This window comes from Nipponia nippon, unplaced genomic scaffold (assembly GCF_047370975.1).
Source record: "Nipponia nippon isolate SJK-2023a ecotype South Korea unplaced genomic scaffold, ASM4737097v1 scaffold_9, whole genome shotgun sequence".
Classification (NCBI taxonomy): Eukaryota; Metazoa; Chordata; class Aves; order Pelecaniformes; family Threskiornithidae; genus Nipponia; species Nipponia nippon.
Window position 1 is genome coordinate 45,281,708 of NW_028262413.1, and position 20,442 is coordinate 45,302,149.

The window sequence follows — 20,442 nt, forward strand, 5'->3', positions numbered from 1 at the left end:
GTGCTACCAACGCTCTCCTCCTGCTGAACAAACGAGCATTTCCCTCTCTGCCAGCCCACATTTTGAGCAGTATCCAGGCTTGGGGCTGGATCTTGCAGCCCAGTTTCTCTAAGGGGCATCTCTGAAGTGATGTGAATTTTACCGTTTGCTATTTCCAATGACAAAAATTGTGTCTGAGGATATAAAACCAGTGGGGAGTATCCCTTTCCTTCCCCTGCCTGTGCGGTAACCGCAGTACAGGCTCACTCACTCGATTCAGAAGCAGCCTATGCTCATCTCCATGCCTTTTCAGATTGCTGCTGCCAATAATCCCAGTTAGCTGCTTTGGGAATCTGCCTTTTCCCCAGGACCACCTGTGGTCTGCAAGCTCTTGAGAGAAGGACCATTTCTTTGGGCACGGCCTTCCAGCATCCACATGTCTGCTTGTAGCTTCTAAGTGCCACTGTACAAAGAACATTGAATCATTATAGAAGACCTCAGAACAAAAACCATCCAGAAAGCAACAGTGAGGGAGGCATAAGGCTACTACAGGAGTACGATGAGAAAAATATTTTTCTTCAGAGGGCTGAGGGGGGAGATTAAATGCACAGGAGCAGATGAGGGAAGGCATTTTGTATAGACTGCAAAGGCGGCAAAGTTTCTGGCGGGTGCAAAGCAAGTTTGTGGGGGACAAAGCAGCTGCAAGCAGAGCAAGAGGGGAAAGAGACAACGATCATGGAGGGAGGGTGAGGCCACGAAGCGTGTCTGTGGGGAAGAGAGCAGGAAGGACAAGGCAAGCATCTCTGGAGTTACACTGAGACTGCTGTAACCCCCTGAGGCTCAGGAGAGGCTGGAGGTGCTAAGGATGCAAGGGTTCACCTGGAGACCGCGTCATGCCTGGAGCCGGCCCCACACGCAGACGTCCTGCGGGCTCCACCACGGCAAGCGTGCAGAGTCGCGCTCTCCCGAGGTCGAGGAGGATGCCAAGGCCTGTGGCATGACCCAGACAAGTCACACTGGAGGCTCCAGCTCCACCCAGGCCACAGAGGGGTGAAAGGATGAAATACCCAAACAGCAGTCTTTCACAGCCAAACAAGAGGAGCTGAGGGAAACCACAACTTTCAAGAAAGCCCAGCTGCTTCTCTCCAGCCCAGCGGCCGAGGCGGATACCCACCCCAGGCCATGTGGACCTTGCCAGCGTCTTGGCTGTGGTAATGCACAGGGAACACATATGCAAGCCCCAGACATCAGCTGCTGGACTCTGCTAATTGGGAAAGTCTGTCGGAGTGTCTGGCCACCATTTGGCAGACACGGTCAGCTCTGACAAAATAATAAATGTGGTACAGTGCAGCCTCCAGGCATTCTTTGTGGGGTCTGTCACATGAAAGTGGCATGAAAGGAGACGAGGCGATGCAAGACATATGGAGGTCAGCTTTGGAGACTCTCCGATTACCTTCTGGGCTAGTTACTGCTAAGGGGAGTTTGTGGTCCCTCACTGCTTATATACTCTCTTGTTTAAGCGCTCCTTTTATTAACAGATGATTCTTTCCACCCAAAGTGAAGATGCTTCAGTCCTGCTTGTCCAGGGCAGTTATGCTGTTGGAAAGTCTCTCTCCAGGCAGACCAGCCCATTTCTGAAGAGTGTGAAGAGAAGCCAGAGACATGATAAAAGGACAAAAAAAATGCACACAGAAAAGCTAACTGGTCTTTGTGCATTAGTAGCATTTGAGGAAATCCTGTCTTCCTACTGACCTGCCTCCAAATCAAGATAAACAGAAGGATGCCGAAGTGCAAGTTGTATGGAGAAGTAGTATCAAGCATGTTCAGCACATGTCCAAGTACTTGAAGAAATGCTGTTCAGGAGCAGCTCCCACAGCCTGCCTGTTTCTCGGTGCACTATATTCATACAGCAGCAGGACCACAAGAGAGGCAAGTAACTTGCAAGCAAGTATGTCACCAGGGCTTCTTTTCTTACACCATCAGAAGTGTGAGTGCGTTGAACGTGAGTGCATCTGGCACGGTTCTTCTTGGCCTGGAACTCTACAGCATGTTGGTGTTTGTGCCAACACTCTTCAATAAGAAGAAAGCATACCTTTCCCAATGGACCATGCGGTGTTGGGGAAAGCACAAAGGAACATGTGGTTTTCACTCTACCAACGGAGCAAGGTCCTCCAACAGTAGTACTCTGGGTGATGTATGGGGCTGATGCTGGGGTAACGTGATCCATATCGAGCTTTTTGGAAAGAAATTTCCTTCCAGAGAAAGCAGGGTCCCGTTAGCTTGCTGCAAGCTAAGGCTGCCGTGTACACCAGGACTTGCAAGAGAGTGAAGGAAGCGGGTGGAGTTGGCGGAGGCAGAACTGAATTCCAAGAAGCTGAAGAGAGATTATACTTTCCTCCTGGTACTTTTATGCCGGAGCACCAGAGCCATCTGACCCCACCTGCCTTTAATGATCTTGGCTGAGGTGTCTTAAACTAAAAGACAACTGAGATCACAGGGCAGGACAATGGTTTCAAATCATCTCGTTTCTTGGTTAGGAGATGGGGATTAGGAATAAGAGAAAAACAGCAAACTGCTACATGCAAAATAGGCAAACTAAGTCTCTAAGCCTACTGGATTTATAGAAGAGATATTGGCACATACCAGGAAAATTTCAAGCCAAATGTATGACAGCATTCCTTGCACCCCTCCCACCCATTGCCATATCCCAGCTTAATGTAAAGCCTTTTGGCTTCCAAAGGCTTATAGCTATTTTTTATTGTTTAACAGGTCAACAATTGCAATCATATGTTGACTCCAGGCAATACACAAACACGATGATGTGTTAATATACAGCAACACTTGGATGGAGTTTCGACAATTTTGCTGCTGTTAACAGTCATATGTATAATCGCAGCTGGGCTGGTATCTCCTAAGGCTACCTCTGAAAACTAGGAAGCCTATCAGTGTTGTGCCATTACCAAGAAGCCAGCGTGAGATCAGTAAACGAGCTCTATTTTTAATATAAGTATAAACTCCATTTCTGGAAATCATTTTGGGAGGAGGACGCTCACACCAACTGTACTCTGGCTTGGTTTTGAGGCTGCTTTAGAAAGATGCTGCTCCCATCTCCAAGAAGTGTCCTTTCAACAAGAATTGAGCTGGAATGGGATATGGATGATGGCATCTTTGTAAGACAGGATGGGAGAAGATCCTACAGGCATATCTGTGTGCAGCTGTCTGCAAAAAATATCTCCATCATGCTGAGGGGGGAATTAAATAGTACAAAGATTCTGGCTAGTGCCTACAACAAAGACATCCAAAACACTTGGCACTGAAGTAATTCTGTTTATTTCACACCAGGGAAGTGTGCAGCTAGGTTATGTAGATACCTTTCCAATGGATGGGATAATTTTGCTCCAATATAAATTTCCACATGCTCAGTACCCTTCGTTATCAGGTTGCGCCTGTGGAGCAGCTACCATTAAACATACAGCAAGCTGCCACTTCATCTCAGCTCTGACATACATTAAAAGCAAACTTTCTCAAAAGCACTTGCAAAATGTCCCTCCCCCCATGCATAAGCTTTAGCTTCCCCGCAGCCTGCTCAGGCATACACAGTGATACCCCAAACAGAGCCTGGCTCACATTTTCCAGACAGGCATTTTCTGCTGTTGTTGTCACTGACCACAGACCTTGCAAGGCATTAATCAGGTATTAACATCCCCTGTGATTTATTTTGCAACCCGACCGACACAAGACCCATCATTTCTTTATTTGTGAGCACACTGGGAACTCTGAGATGCCAGAATCTTAGTGACAAATGACCTCTTACACCTACCACAGCTATCAAACAGTTGGCCTAGACTTAACCGAATCCCAGTCTTAGTCCAGTATTAGACAGATGCATAATGTACTACTTACAGCTTCACTCCTTTCTCTCAATTTTCATGCTAGCTATTTGGTTTGCTTTGTATTTTTTTTTCAAGTTCAGAAACCTTATTAAAGTTGTTATGGAAAAAATAAATTTATTATTCAACATACTCAATCTTTTCAAAATGGAATGATCTCCTTTTCTTTTTTTTTTTGGTTTTCATTTACAACTGGTTCCATTCAGTTTGACTGTTTTTATCTTTTCTATTTATAACCAGCACCAAAAAGAAAATTACCATGGATACAGTACATATGCAAATTAGCTAATGGAAAAATATATACATTTCACTCTGTAATGAAAAACTTAAATGATATTATTGCCATGGAGAATATATCCCTGTATTATAATAAAATATCAAGCAATAATCAACTGCTAAGATTCTTTTCCACCAACAAAAAATAGCACCATACATGAGATAGTGAGAATCTACACTCAATAACACAATTGTGCAACTAGAAATGTACAGTACTTTAGTAACAGTACAGAGTATTGTTTACAATATGGAAATACCACCACTGTAATCAAAAGAGCGTCAATCTCTTACGAACAACTAAAAAAAGTATTGTCATAGATACATGGAAACAAACAGCTTTCTTTTCACCAGTATGTAGTAACTGAGGGCAGAGCATAGCTGTAATTCATAGTAAAGCTCCTATAAAATGATACAAAACAGAAGTGTAGGAGTATTGAACAGAATTAAACTTCTTCTTTTTATTATTTTTCTGGCTATTATAAAATGGGAAGGTTGTCACCATATGAAGTAAGAGAATGTAATAAAATGGAGCTGTGTTGTGCCATCAGTTTTTAATTAATGTTGGTTTCTGATTATAAAAAAAAAAGGTTGATGCACGCTAATCTGTGGGCTGTGAGAGCAAGTGAGGTGTTTTTTTCAGTGCTCAGACATTCAAAAGAATTCCTTGTAAATTCATGTTTCCTTAGGTAGGACCCAGAACTTGGACCCAAATGTCTTTTGAAGTCGACGACCTAGCACACTGGGACAGGCCACATGTCTGACTAGCCTCTTCTGGGCAGTGGCCAGTAGTGAATCATTAGTGAAAACCTTAAGAATTCAAATCCTTCCTTTCCTATGCACCTTTCTAGGAGCCCACATTTTGCCTAGAGAGGGTGACAGATCAGCACCGGAAGGAAAAATGACCCCTGCTATTTAAAAGCACCTTTGATTCTGATTAATAATAAATGCACATACTATTCTTCCAAGATAACAGAGAAGCCCAGTGACAAATCCTTCAGCAGCCCAACGTGAGTATTAGTAATGCCAAAAATGATCAGCAAAGGGGTGGCGTTTCATCGGGCCAGGTCACTTCATGGGCAAATGTTGCCCATTAAAAGAAAAACAGCAAACTCCAAACCAAGTGAAGGATGTAAGGGGCCAAACTGCTGCGAGGTGGCTGGGGTGGCAGGGAGGCAGCAAGGACAGTCACAGCCCTGCCTGTAGAGCAGGGCATGACAGCAGGCAAGGGGGAAAACCACCACTGCGAATCACCGATATAAATCAGGTCCTCTGGGCTCTGTCGGATCTCTTGGAACTTTCTCACTAGCAGTTCATCTACCTATTAATTTGCCTAACTGAAAACCACCGTGGTATTGCCTAAATCTTCCCTGTCACCCCTGCCAGCAACATTTTCCATTGATTACTTTCTAAGTAGTTACACAACCTCTGTGTTTGGGCTACAGGGTGGGAATAACAGAAGGAGGAGGTCTGATCCTGACTATAAGATGCCAAAAGAACATCCAGTATAACAAAAAACAAGTTGGAATCATTTCCCTGATAGAGAAAATCATCTGGGACATTGGAAAGCAGATCTGTTTGAGACAGGCACTGGAGAAAAAATAGTGTGCAAATGTGCCCGGGTGCATACAGGCCAGCCCTTGTGTGCACACAGGGTAATTTGCACTAATAAGCACAGATGCGAATGTGAAGCCCACACAGTATCAGTCTGTTAATGAACATTAGCTCCCCGTGCTTGAAAAACTTAGCCCTTAATAAAATGCTAATGAGTTATTCCAGTGAGGTCCTGGATATTGAAAAGATTGTAATAGGGAAGAAAAAGTTGCTTTAAAGATATGTTAGGTACTAAGAGTCTTTTTCCCTCCTTGCATTGGAAAAAAGAGACAACAGCAACAAAGACAACTTGAGGACAAGTGTGAGCTGCAACCCAGACTGGCCCAGGGGCTGGGGGTAGTACCTGGGCTTAGGTCTGCACTCATCTCCAAAGAATAAAACAGTAACACGCAGTTGTAGAGCGAGTACAAAGCTGCAATTCATCCCAACGGCTCTGTTCATGTCATGAAGAGTGGGCTGTAACTTAACCACTGCACAACTGACCTTGGACCCTGGCACGGGAAATGATACATGTTGGAGCAAGATACGATAGAGAGACATAGATCTGTAGGACTAACGGAGGGGACAAACTCTGCCCTGGGTAGAGCTCCTGTTTCAAGTCTCACATCTCAGAGAGGAGTTTGGTTTAAAGTGCAGAGACGTGGAAGAGAGTATCATATACGCAGCACTTGCTAAGTGCTCTGATAGCATCAATCTGATAGCACCAAACTTGATAGCACCATAAAAGTGAGGCAGGAAGCATTAAAATACTGTGAGTAAAATCCTAACCCTTACTGAAGGCAGTGGAAGTCTTAGCCTTATGGCTTCAACAAGCTCAAGGTTTCACTTTGAATGCCTTGTATCACTGACTACTTTTGACTCAAAAGGCTACATAACCTCAGACGTAGACAAGAGCCAAGAGATACGAAACGCCTGTTCTGCTCTCCACTCCATCCTTCACACAAAGATTGTTCCAAATCCTGTTTCTGTACCAACCCTATCCAGTTTCATGGTCCTCTTAAAAAACAACATCCAGTCTCATTATCTGATTGACTTCTAAAAACTGGAGAGAGATTAGGTCAAGCAATCCCTCAGTGAGCTCTATTGGATGAAATGATTTCTGGCTTCTCCCATCTCATGTAAATGGTTCTTGCTTAAAAATAACTATCTACTGCTGTTAATACGCTTCCATTTCATTAAGCTTGGAGAAAAATTAGGTTTCATAAAAGAAACTATATTATTCTGGGGAAAAGAAAGAGAGGATTGTTTTTTAAAATTAGAAAGAAGAGCAGTCCCTATTAGTTGCTCTAAAAAATATGACTTGGAACGCTGGATATAATTGTACTGAGTTTTCTGCAGGAATTTCAGAGATGTCTATCCTCTGCTATCAGTTTTCAAAAGCTTTTACAGCAAGTCCTCTCTTTAAATTAAGCCTTTCATTTACGTGTGTCCCTCCAAGCCCACTCCACAGTGGGATAACTGTTGGGAATTGAAAACATCAGATGAAAGCCAAGATTAAAAGATTAAGTAATGTCTCTACCTTTGCTGAATTATTTTGCCAGAGGCCTTCCTCCACGGAGGTACTCATAACCTTAGTCAACATAATCATTTTGCAGCTCTTGTCCTTTTCTTTAATGGTAGCAAGCCATCCAGTGGCTGGTGATTTAATATATTAAAGTAAAAAGCATTAATGAAAAATGTAAGGATGTCAAAATACAATAAAATGATTGGCTCCTTGAGATGACTCTTTCTGTTTGTTTTTTTAAGGTGGATGAGTGGATTACTTTGGTATCCAGTCTGTAGAATTAGTTTCAAGTCTTATTAGGTATGCTTTGGAATCCACCACATTGTAGCAACTCATGAAGTTCCAGTACTCAGACCTACTAGTCCGTGATTTACATACAAATAGCTGTAATACTCTAAGAAGTAGCACAGGTTCATTAACTCTTCTGCTGCATCTTGTTTGCATAAAAGTCTCTGCAAGTCTGGCAACAGCGCTGATACCACCGCATGTCTTGGCACAGATTCTTCTCCCGGATCACCCTGCAGTACACTGTCCACTGGTCGCCTGTGCACTTGTACGTGAGAGCAGCTTTGGACAAGAAAAGAAAGGAGAAACTAGCAGATTAGCCAGAGAATAGCATTGCAGGTGTGATCAAAATCACTGCATATGAGGGAAGAAAGGGCCAATCTCGCTGTCAGCACTGGAGATCAGTTGATGTTCTTTCTACTGAAATATCCGGCTCTTGGAAGCGCTTACTGCAAGGGTGTAGCTGGACATGACTGTGGGAGCACAAGCCTCCTCACGCTGTACTGATTTTGTCTTGGTGACAAATAGGCCTAGACGAACAAAACGCCTAAAGCATCGGCCTAGATTTAAGCACATGAACACCTCACAGCAGTCAATGGAGCTTTGTGCTCCCAGGGAGAGTGCTTTGCTAAGGCACGCTTTCAGGAGCGGCCATCATCTTCTCGGTGGAAAGCATTTTTACAGATGAGCAAAATCAAATCCAGTTTGATGGATGTTAAGCTAAATTAATAGGAAGTAAAAATAATACTTCTTAGAGTAGCAACAACAGTAGGACAAAATTAGCTATTGGGGGAGGGGGGGGGCTGGATGGCCAAAACTCCCTCAGACTGACAAAAGGTTTGTGCAGGGGGGAAAGCAGCATGAAGACGTTGTTGCTGAATCTGTTGACAATATCATTAAAGGGTCACATGTGCTTTTATAAAAAAAAGTAAGAGCAGCGAAACTGTACACTTGATAAAAATGCACACATATAACGAGCGCTTTTTATGGTATGTCATTTATAAACTGTATGTAGCATTCTTAAAAATGCTGTGATAATCAGAAGACCTTCTAAATGAATATTGTGTGTGGCCTCCGAGGTTGGGAAAAAATGGTTTAATTAAAGAACATCAAAAGGTGCTGACTCAGCAGCATCTTGAGGCCCTTGTGCCTCATCTCTGCCAGATGAAACCAGGAAAGGCTCTTATCCCGTATTTAGCTGTGAGTCTCAGCGCCAAGCACCAGAAAACGACGGCAGCAAAACTGGTAGGAATGTTTATCACTGAAGCTTCGTTCAGTTGGACAAGAAGCAAAAGTTTGATAGAAACTGATGAAATGAAGTTGCGCTGTCCCAGAAAAAAAGGACAACGAAGCCAATTTAAAAAAAAATGATTGCAAGAAAGAAATTTGAGTGGAAGTGACCATCATAACCAGGGAGAGGGCAGAGCTATTTCTGAATCTGCCAGCAGTGGAGGGGCTTTTTGAGGGGGTTGGATCTGCAGCACTCCCCACTAGCTATGGTTCCAACCAGGCACAGTGTTCAGAAAACATGATGTAGCTGAACCAATTACACATCTTGCAAGAAGATCTGAGATAGACCTTATGAATCTGAGATGAAAGCCTTTGTATATTAGAAAGACACTAAGCCACAAACAAGGCTAGGAGTCTAATATTTTAGAGGTCCAAGGTCCCTCATCGGTTGTGAAGTACGACAGGAAGCATGTCTGGGAAGCAACATGGGTCAGGTGCCTGAGGAACAGAATAAACCCCCTCTGAATGTGTCTTCACTGAGGAACACTGGACACAGATGTAAAAGGCAGGTAAGGTGAACTCCACACTTAGATACTTCTGAAAATGTGACCCGGGATGAAAAAATTCTGGAGCAGGGACAAGGCAACATGGGTTTTGTAGACTACTGGAATTTTTTTCTGTATAATTTTTTTTTTGTAAGGTTTCCATTGCAGAAAACAGAAAATGTTGTTTAAAGATAATCCAATAAGAATTTGTTTAAAAGCAGGAAGAGCAAAACACTCAATGATATATCTTTCTGCTAATATCAAATATCATTGTTTCTGGCCCTGGTGATTGCAAGCCCGCTTTAGAGACAAAGGCATCCCAAATTACTTGCAGATTACTTTCAGCAGGGACATGAACCTCCTCAGTCTTCTAAACACGTGAGCTTTTTATTGCTTTGTCCTAAAATGTGAATTAGGATGGATTTCTTGTCTCATCAGTGTATCAAGGGCTTACTTCTCAAATGAAATGTTTTCCTTCCACTATGCTCTTAGTGCTAAAATATCTGGGAAGTATTCTCATATGTTCTTAAACAAAAGAGGTTAGAAGCTCCTCAGTATGACTGCATTTGCAAGAATAAAATTTCCCATATTCTTTTAAACATCTGTTAAAGTTTTGGGAAACGAATTTCAGTTCAGAAGCTTCAAGTCCACTCCTAGTTTAAGTGTTATTTAATACTGGACCGTGCTATTGGTTCTCTATTACTTAGCAGCTCTGCCTTTTCATGTGTAGTAGAGACTTCTTAGCCTACAAGACTGGCTCCGCGGAGAGGGTGGAGGCTGTTCTTTCTGGTGAGCTCTTAGCAGCATTGTTTACAACCCAGCCTCTTGTACTGAAAAGTAATGGGAGGCACCGGTGAGGCTGCGTCAGTGTAGCTGATGGCTTAGTTTAGCTTCATCTTATTGGTGATGATGTGTGAAATGTAAAGAAACCAGCTTGGTTCTTGGAGCTGCGGCTGAACACACAGGGCTGAAGTTTGGAAAAAAATATTTTTATCCCCTTATAAACTGAGCAAATATGATGTGGAAAATCATGGTTTCCCACGATTTTGTATTAACAGAAGCATTCTTAACTAGAGCCATTTCTTAAATCAAGTGTTAAGGTGTTGCGGGAAACAGATGGCCTATCAGCATATTCTCATCTCAGCCAGGTACACAGGGGATGCAGGGAGGGTGAGGAGAAGGACAGGGACAGAAAACCAAAGGGTTCACAGAAAGAGGCTGGATGTTCTCTTGCCTCCCTGGGCAAATTAATTCATCAAACCACATTCTTGTGGCAGCAAATGAAAAGGAAAAAAAAAACCAGTGATGCTCTACTTGTCAAGGTCATGTACTTTTCTTGGGGTATGGATGAATAAATTATCATACTTTACACTCACCACAGTGAAAGCAGGGTGTGCAGGTGTTTGTAACGGAGGAAGATATGCCTGTCAGCTCCCTCACCTCTGTGATCAATCAATCAATCACCCACCATTTGTGTGCTCCTGTTAGTCTCTCAGGTCTATCCACTGCTGAGCGCTCCAGCTTGGGCAAAGTCTGAGGCAGGGATTGATGGATAAAAGAGGACGTATGCACACCAGACCTTTAGTCTAGAGTCTGACTGAGGGGCCCTCTCCTAATTTCTGGCCCTGGGCAATCCTCTGAAGCCCCACTTTTATCACACTGGGCACACTGGGACCCTGGGCTTTGTCTGATCCTTCGCAGGTGACATCTTCCCCCCAACACCCCTCACTCACCAAGTCTGGGCGAGGTAATTGTGTTGACGTTTATCTTCTCATTGCAGACCTCTTGGTGGCACTGCCTGTAGGCTGCTGGCTTGGACAGGACAGGGCATTCATTGCCGTGACGCCCGGTGACTTTGTGCATACACTGGACCACGCGTGACTGGAGGCCCTTCCCACAGGTTGAGGAGCACTGGAGGAGAGAAGGCACTGAGACATGGTCCAAGCAGAGTAGCTTCAAAATCACATACACAGATACACCAGAAAAATCACTGCCAAAGCTGAAGTGTGCAGCAGACTGGCAGCTAACTATGGTGCTGAGGACTCAACAACAGGGGCATCGTATCAGCCAGGAACCCTTCATACAGCTCTTGCAATTTGTCCACGGTGATTTCGCAGCTTCAGGGAGTGCTGCGAGCAGAGGAACTGTCCCGGCACAGGGAAGGAAGCTGTTGTCTTTCTGTCTGGACTTGCTCTGAGTCCACCTACACTGACTGTCCCTGTGGACGCCCACGAGGGTCAAGAAGGCAGAGATGCAATTCCCTCCACCAGCCACAAAGAGGCAAAGCTGGAAAACATATACTGCTTAATTATGGACGAGCAGCTTCCACCTCCCGCTCCATGAGTGACCCAGTGGTACTAATTGCCTTGGTTTAAAAGCCCTCTCCAAGACTTGGATGGTCTAACAAGGCTTCCTCCACAGACGACCACTGCCAGGCACTGATATAAGATAAAACCAAGGATTACAGCAGGGGCAGGCAGCTCCTACTGCATTGCTCAGACCTCTAGAGAAGCTCTGTTCCAGTATACGGGAGAACACATCAGGTATTCAAGTATTCACTCTCATCTGCCCCTGCTAACCGTCTGGCACTTGTCTGTCCTCCTGGGAGCAACTGCAAATTGTGCTCGACGCGTTTCGGCTTCTATTAGCCAGGAGGCTATATGCTCTCTTTGTTGTCATACAATTGGAGTCCCTACCTCTCCCTCCCTCTTCCTCTGGCCCAGTCACTTGTGATTTACAATGTCCTACTTGCACACTGTTCAATTTTAATAAAGCAAACACAGTGAGCACAGTGAGGTGCACCAGCTGGAGTTAATAAAAGAACCTTGTATTTAAAATAAAGAAACAATGGGTTGCAGGACTTTGGTAAGATTCCTATTTCTCCTAAAGCCACACACAAGCTGTGTGTGGGGAGAGGAGGAGGTGGAGGAAAACTCAAGAGATATAATTAGGATGATGTAAAAAGATCATGTTTTCTGTCCTCTGCTGTTTCTGAACAAAGTGAGGGCAGTGGAGCTCTCTCCCTGAAAAACATTATTGCCTCAGAGTGGTACTTCTTAAAAATGGCATGCCAAACATTGAAGAGGCTCAAAGGATGAGCACCACTGAGGTTGGACTGAAGTCCAAGTACAAAGGATGTGTATGCAGTGTGGATGCTTGTAAGACCCAGGGGCAGAAGAACTCATGGATGAACGTAGGCTTTCACCTCTCCCATCTATGGGGGAGAGCACAGCAAAGCTGTGGTCATTTTGTTCTGGAAGTATCACAAAAAACCCGTTGCTTCTCAAAGATCATCTGATAGAAGAAGTATAGCTTTGTTCTGGGCTGGAGCACAGGGAGCTTTTCCTTCCTGTGTGAATCACTGAAAGGCTTGATAAAAAACGGCCTCGGATTAACAGGACCATGTAAAATAGAGCTGATGGAGTCCTGCTTCAGACAACCCAGGGCAGAAATACATTTGCACAATGTGAACTCTATTTCTGGGTAGGAAGAGTTGGAGGATCAGTGAAGCCTGTTGTCAAAAATAACGACGACTCTTTATCTAATTTTCTTCTTTAGTCACTCACATCAATGACTTTATTAAACAGGTTTCTTGTATTTGGTGTACTCACTGAATCTGTATTTGCTTTTCTCTTAATTTTCCCCCTATATTCCACCTGCTCTTTATTTCTATTCTTTCTCCCGGTGCCTTTCTCTAGGAACGAACTTCTCCATTCAGAACAATCTCTGGCTCAGATTCCTTCTGGACTTTGCCACTAAGCCATCCTGGTGCGCAGTTTACGTCTGTGTTTCCAGCTATGCAGCCCCCTCCAGGACCTGATTATTGTATTCTGAAGGTAGCAGTCATGCTATATTAAAATTTTACATGCATTCTGGAACTTCTTTTTTTAAAATAAATAATTGGTTTTTTTCCCCTTTACATCCTTCCTATTTCAATTTAGGGTCAACACCCTAGTTTATGACAGATTTTTTGCACTTAGGTTTTCAGATTTACATCAAAATTTGGTCACTGTCTATTAATACTTCAATAATGGTTATGGTATTTAGGACTATGCTGAATGAGCCCTTCCCTCGTATGTCCTACAGTGAGCTATTCCAAAAAGCAATCGTTAAAAAGTCCCTTATTTAAACCCCCTTTATAACTTTTGAGCTTCTGGAGTGAGATGTAGGCATTTCATTAGCCTTGGGTGTCCCTCTGCTCTTCCCCAGCACTGTGTGCCCTCAGTGACTTCTACCAGTCTGGAAGCCAGTCAGGCATGGCCATTACATTTGGATTTAAAGTTAACAATTTTTATCCTGACGAATGCCACTATTAGGCCCTTCCACTTCACTAGTCATATGCAACCTCTAATCCTCAGGATTTCAATGGCACTTTTAGTCTTCAGAGTGCTTTACTGATCTTAATCCTCACAAAACTCTTCGCAAAGGGAGTGAATTGTACATCCATTTTACAAACAGAATAGCTGTTATCACATAGGCATAAAATAACCCATTCAGGCCATGGGGTTCCTTCAGGTGATTGTAATATAGTGAGTCTGAAACCTCTGTCTCTGGCTTTTAGGTACTCCCTGTGCTTATGAATGCTCTTAACAGAGGGGAAAAAAAATAAAAAAAAAAGAAGGAAAGAAAGAAAAAAGCATTTTTCTCATAAGGTGAATGAGGTTTTCAGATACCAATATACAAACACTCACCTACCTTTGTCTGTGTTCCTGTCTCTGCATTTGTTAACCAGCAAGGAGGGCAAGCAATGAAACTTTTTCCACAGACACTGCCAACTCCAATCCTTAGACAAATAACAGCAGAGTTTTTGCCCGAAGCAGTTTTATTCCTTCTCCTGGGAGACTGGGATCATCACCTATGCTATGCAATTAGTTTTTCACAGCCAGGAAGACAGATTTTAACATCTTTCTTGAACTCTTTTGGGCTTGGCAGCTAAAGGAAGGTTGGACATCTGGCTTATTTTAAGACGAAATTCTCAACTCTGTACTTGGATAGTCTCTTTCCTAGGAATTTCAATAGGAAATAGGAATAGATACAAAATACATACAAAGGGGGAATTGTTACTCATGCTGCACTATGAAGAGAGGACATCATTAAAAGAGGCATAAAAATCAAACGCCAACTGAACAGCAAATTCCCATAAATACCTTCCCTCCTATTCTGGACAGCTAAATGCATTGCTACAGTCTCTCTGTTCCCAAATATTTATGGAGCAAGTAAGCATATCCACAGAACAATTTTCAGGGCTAGATTCACTCTGTGCCCTCTGATAGAGGACCCTCAGGCTTGGACACAGGTTATGAGGAGTTTGAGTAAGGAAAGGTGCTGTGGCCTTCCTGCAAACAGAGGAACTTGTCGGCAGCCAACAGCTGCCAGAGCGAGCCTATGGCTTGTGGCAGAGTGCGGCCTGGGCTGCAGGGGCAAAAGTAGTTACAGCCCAGCACCTGATCCAGCTTCTGTACAGCTGGCACAGTTCCACTGGTGCTGGATGCTGGGAGGCTCCAGTGTTGCACAGTGAAACTGTGCCAATCATATTTAAAATGCTGTTGATGGACACTGGATGTTTTGGGCAAATACTGAGTTCTTATACTGCTATTAACAAACATACCCTGAAAATCGGAAAAGCCTTTACAAGCATTGATGTAACTCTCAAGATACACACGTTTTGATGCCATGATGGAGTAAAGTGATCTGTGAACGTGGAGGACTGTTTTTGGAACCTGGTTCGGGGCTGCGTGGATCTCTGCCTGCCACCTGAGCGGCTACGCAAGTACTGAGAGAAAACCCACAAGCGACTTGCCTCCTCTGGGAAGCTGGGGACTCGGACAAGTGGTTGAATAGATGCCGGGGTCAAACAAAGAAGTGTTTTTTTCCTTCCACCAGGCATTGCCAGTGATATCACTATCAGAAAAATGCATACACAAAATTCATGTAGTTCAACCATAATGCACTAAACTGACAATATAGCCATTGTAAACTGGAAATCCACCCACATGCAAAGATCAAAGGATTGTTCAACACTGTAAAAAAGAGGGGGTTAATGAACAGTTACAACAAGTGAGCCTAATGAGAGCCCTTGTAACTCCCCGTTCAAACACTGCTTGAGAAGGCAAAAGGAATACAAAAATGCCTCCATTCACATTCTTTGGCAGTAACATGCAAGCCAGTGGGGATATCCAGAAGGAAATAAACTCGCAAATTGTCAAGGCAGCAGCTGCATTCATCAGCTTAAAGAAGATTTACTCACTGAAAAACTCCAACCTTAAGACCAAGCTATGATTTTTCAACTGGAATGCTATTTCCACCTTAGGATACTGATATGAAAGCTTGAAATCTACCAAAGGTGCTGACAGATGTCTAATTGCTTTGAAAGCAAATGCCTCGGGAGACTATCAGGTATTAAAATAGAATGAATTTACAGTAAGTGCTGAGATATGTCAGGGACTTCATCAACTCCTGATCTACAAAAGCTAGCCAGAGAAAGAGAGAGGAGTAAGAATGAATGAAGCCAGGGCAGGGCTGCTGTTGGGCAGCTGGAGGAAGGCATAAGAGAGACCAGTCCAAACAAGCCCTGTGTTGAAGCTTGATGGGGACAGGAAAACGTACAGATTTCCCACTGTGGATGACAGGCTCCAATGTGTCCAGGATTGAATGGGATAATGAAGCATTGCTTATGCCTTAGCTGAGGGCTGCTGGCTAGGCAGGGATGCATTCAGACCATGTGTCACCTTTAAAAAAGTCACTTTTCTAACTTCTAAGAGATGTTAGTCTCTCTTGTAAGACGCTTGCTTTTTCCACCAGAAGGTCATAGCATCCCTTCAGCCAATCCTGAACGTACTCCAATATTTAGAAAGCTGATCTGTTGGAGGGAGATATAGTTCAAGATGACTGTCATAACTAAGCTGGAAGCAAGATGGTTTTTTTCTTTATTCACCAGTCTGCAGTCATCTGATGTTTAAAGATACTGGTTTGTCCCCAGTTTGCTGCAAGTTGCTGAAGCCAAGGATAACACTATGGCTAAAGCTCCAATATTCCGAGATCGAGTCATGCTTTACTGACTTCAGAGTTCAAGTATTTCGAGGTGTTAGGATAGGGTAGAGCGTTTTCCCCCCCAGAGGTCTTATTTCTTGCTTCTATGAAAGTCAGAAAGAAAGCAAGACAAGTTCCTATAAATAACATTCTAACACGGCATCTGGGATGAATGACAAATGTCCTGTAATTGCCCCGTTCCTAAGATCTTAATAGTATACATGTGTATGCTCTGAAAGTCAGTGCTCCACACACCTTAACATCAGGCTTTTTATGAGTACCACTAATTTAAATTCTATAGTTCTAGCTGAAAAGCAGCATGCAATATGCTTTCATAAACACCAGGTCAACTTTCACCATGGCATCATTGCAAAGAAAGAAATTTCTGTCTTTTCACTGATAAGATCTAATTAGCCCAAAGCAAACTGTAAGCTGTTTTTCAAGCTTCTTTGTTCTTTCTTTCTTTTTTTTTCTTTTTTCTTTTTTTTGAACCCAGATCTGTAAAAAGAACATATCTGGTCTTGCTTACAACAATCTTTCATTTGGAAACTTTTGTGAAATGACTGATTTGTTTAATTTAGCCAAGAAAAAATGCATACCCTTCTGACTCAGTATGGGAAGAAACAATAAATTATAGCAGAAAACGCTCATGGCTGATGTGACAGTATCTTAGAAGGAAAAGAGAGAAGCAATCCTTACAAACTGCCTACAGCTGTGCTTTCAAACTGCATGACCCTAAGGAACAAGACCTGACCAGTACATCCAGCACATCTCACTGCATAATTAAGCTTAACTTTGCTATCCTGAAAGGTTCCATTGTGTACAGAGTTCAGAGATTAAGAGCTGAATGCATGAATATTCTGGGTAGTGACAGTGCCCCTAAGTACTTGTGCAATGCAGCCCAGGTGGATGCTAATGAGGAAATGTCATTTAATTCATTATACCAATCAGGCACAATTTACTCCTCACAAGCTTTCAAACTGGATTTCAAGAACAGGATAAGGCAGAGATGTGAAATGATACGGTATTGCCTATAGGGTGCCATGTTCTAGCATGCCACCTATAGCGCGTGTGCAATGTTTTGATCTGTAGCAGGTACAAAGTGGAAATACTCCATAGCTTATTCCACCTGAAAAACTGCAAGGAAATGATGCTGAAAAACACCTTATGTAAAAGGCATAATCAAGCTAATTTTAAGTAAACTAGATAGTAATGGACAACTATGTAACCATGGGATCACGTAACTCAACTCAGGCTGACTGCTTGAGAATTTACCCTGCTTCTACAGCAGCCTGCGCTGCTTATGCTAAGCAGTGTTTTTATGGGCTACATGAGCTATAGTCCCACACTGACTCCTGTCGCAGATGTTAGTCTGAAAGAGTATCTTGGGAACTGAAGCTCCACTGAACACGTACTTTAGTTATTCATCAGTTAATGATCAATGCTACCTAAATGCAATTTATTAAAAAAAGTAATTAAACTAAGGACTCCATTAGGATTGCTTAACTTCAGCAAGAGGCCGCTCATCTCTCTCATCTCAGTCCTGCCTCAGCATTCTCTAGACAGGGAGCAGCTCAGCTTTGAAACGTATGATGCTGAACTAACACTGCATTTCATCTCTTTGCTCAGTCAAACAAGGGATCATCAGCAGGCTGATACTAATTCCTCTTTAAAGATGTTCTGGAAGATTGTCACCTTAATGCCTCAGTAGTCACCATAAATCTCAAAGGCTATAGGAAAGACTGCAAAATTATAGCAGTCCCTGCTAGTGATACATATTGCATGCTGTAAGGATTCAAGGGGCAAAAACCTCTTCAGATGAGTAGTACAAACTTTAAATGGTGAATTAGCTACTGTTCATATTTTAAAAACATGATCCTAGACACCGTAACATCTCAGAGTAACTCAGAGAAAATGAATGCCAATATTTGAACAGGCTCGTCTTTCATGCTTTTCTTCTTTTTCACATTAAAAAAAAGAGTAAAATAGTCACGATGGAATTCCATTTCCAATCCACTGATCTTGGTGGGAGGCTTTAATTCTCTATCAAAAAAAAAAAATGCACTTAATGAACTAGGCTTTTAAATAAAAAATATCAAAAAGGAAAAGTTATTCTTCCAATTAATAGCATCACTGGAGGCTGTATTGGAACATGAGACAGTAACACTGTGACAGAACGTGCTCCACTTCAAACAAAACACTGACAAATACGGTCTTTTTGCAGCACATTCTCCTTTACTAAGGAACCACCAAAATAATTTGTACTATGGATGTTCCCAGACACTCCAGCAGAGATGAGCTGCGCAAATTGTTGTGCAAACAAGGAGCAGTCATTGCTTCAAAGGCAGGAGCAGGACTTGGTTTCTGTAGCTTACAGTGCCCAGGCGGATGACATGGCCAGCCACCGCTGTAGTCAGCATCTCTTCCCTTTCCATGCCTAGGTTTCCAACTACAGCTGCCTCGACTGGGGCTGGCAGTTAGCACAAGTCTAGACAGAGGCTCAACCTTGTTCTAGCGCCATTATACAATATTTACACCTCTGACCATAGCTAAAGATGTTTCACAGATGGGAGGACAAAAAATCAAAGAGCAAAAGGGGTAGGATTCATCTTACTGAACCATCTCCGTTTACATTCTCTTTGCAGAGAGATCACCACTTCAAGGGGCAATTCAGTCTTTACTAAGGAAAGGAGATAAAACTACTACCTGGAGCTGCCCGTCTTACAATGACTGTAAATGGAGCCTAACAACTACCTCAAACAAAGCACCTACCTGTCAGATGGCTAGGACTCAGTGATGTGAATTCAATTAAGTGATGAACCCATGACCATACAGAAGTCTGTAGTTAATATGAGCTGAACTCATATGAACTTCCTTTCCTAAAACGCATATTTCCAGTGGAGGTATGAAAACTATATTTCTAAGCTTGTCCACAACACAGCGATCAGTTGTTGGTGGTACAAGGCAGTAGAAGGGCCTTGGGCTGGGCTTTAAGCAGCCCAAGGCGACAGATTTGTGAAATGGCAGCAGGAACATGGAGGTGTCTCCCCTCATGTCTCCACTTCTGAGGCTTTTATTTCAGTGATCCAAGTCTTTTTCTCAGAACCCTTATTCTGGATTCGGGACGGTTCATTTCCCTTTTACTTAAGTTTGCGGAATAAAATCATAAAGGGAACTGAGAAAACTCCAGCAAGCCCTGCACTGACAGTGAAGATGACAAAAAAATAACCAATGGCCTTGGAGCTCTGTCATATGTAAACTACAAGCCATGTGCCAGAATCTTCATTTTATGCTGAAATCCTTAACTCACTGAAGTCATTGGGAGTTTGCCATGGACTTTGGTGGGTCAGCGATTTGGCCCATAGTATTATAAACAAAATTGATTTCACTGCAGCAGAAGAGAGGGGTGGTTTCTGTATGTAAAACAAACACTAGCTTTCTCTCACACAGAGATCTGTTTTATTCCATGCATTTCCTCAATGGAGGTTAAACTAAAGGCGATGGTTTTAGTTCATCATAACTCAAGAGGGTACCATTCTATTTCAGCAATGCAGAGCTATGGCTTTTCATCTTCCTAAAGGGCTGCATGAAATTTTTACTAGGATACTGGCAAGAACTTTGCCAAATTGAGGAGTTTCCCTGGCTGCTATAAACGATTTTAGGCCATTTGTTCTCATCCTCTGTAGCCAGGGGTATTTTGAGATTAGCTGTTGGCAAGAAAGGCTGTGCTTTGCACATCAGCGATCACGCACCAGAGGAACAAACCATGGGCAACCACAACTAGCAGTACAACTTAGAGCGGTCCATAGGGGCAGTAGTTGAGTTTAGGATACTCTGATGCTCTGGCTCTGGTCATGCCTAGGACCAGAGAAGCAGAGCGTTTGAATACTAAAGCTTGTTGGGTCCTCTCCTGTCAAATCCAGCTCTATCACTTTCTGGAGAGCAACTGATTTGCATCAGTGAGGCCTGCAGACAATCTTCCAACATCAGTTTCTAGCTACAGTGCTGAATGCACATGAGCAGCCATAAATCATGAAGTTGTTTGCTGAGCCAAAGTGACTAAGCAGCAGGAAAGGGTCTGTCAGCTGTGATG

General features: G+C 43.1%; 1 protein-coding gene across 2 annotated transcripts in view; it reads right to left on the reverse strand.

Moving 5' to 3' along the window:
• Nucleotides 1-3,292: 3,292 nt before the first annotated feature.
• ADAMTS17 (ADAM metallopeptidase with thrombospondin type 1 motif 17) overlaps nt 3,293-20,442 on the reverse strand; it is a 198,066-nt gene continuing 180,916 nt past the window's right edge. For both annotated transcript variants that reach the window (XM_087744635.1, XM_087744634.1), the window contains 2 exons: nt 11,054-11,231; nt 3,293-7,827 (listed from right to left, as the gene is read on the reverse strand). In XM_087744635.1, coding sequence (XP_087600761.1) covers nt 7,676-7,827; nt 11,054-11,231 — 330 coding nt within the window. In that variant the 3' untranslated portion in view covers nt 3,293-7,675. The remainder of the gene's footprint in view (nt 7,828-11,053; nt 11,232-20,442) is intronic.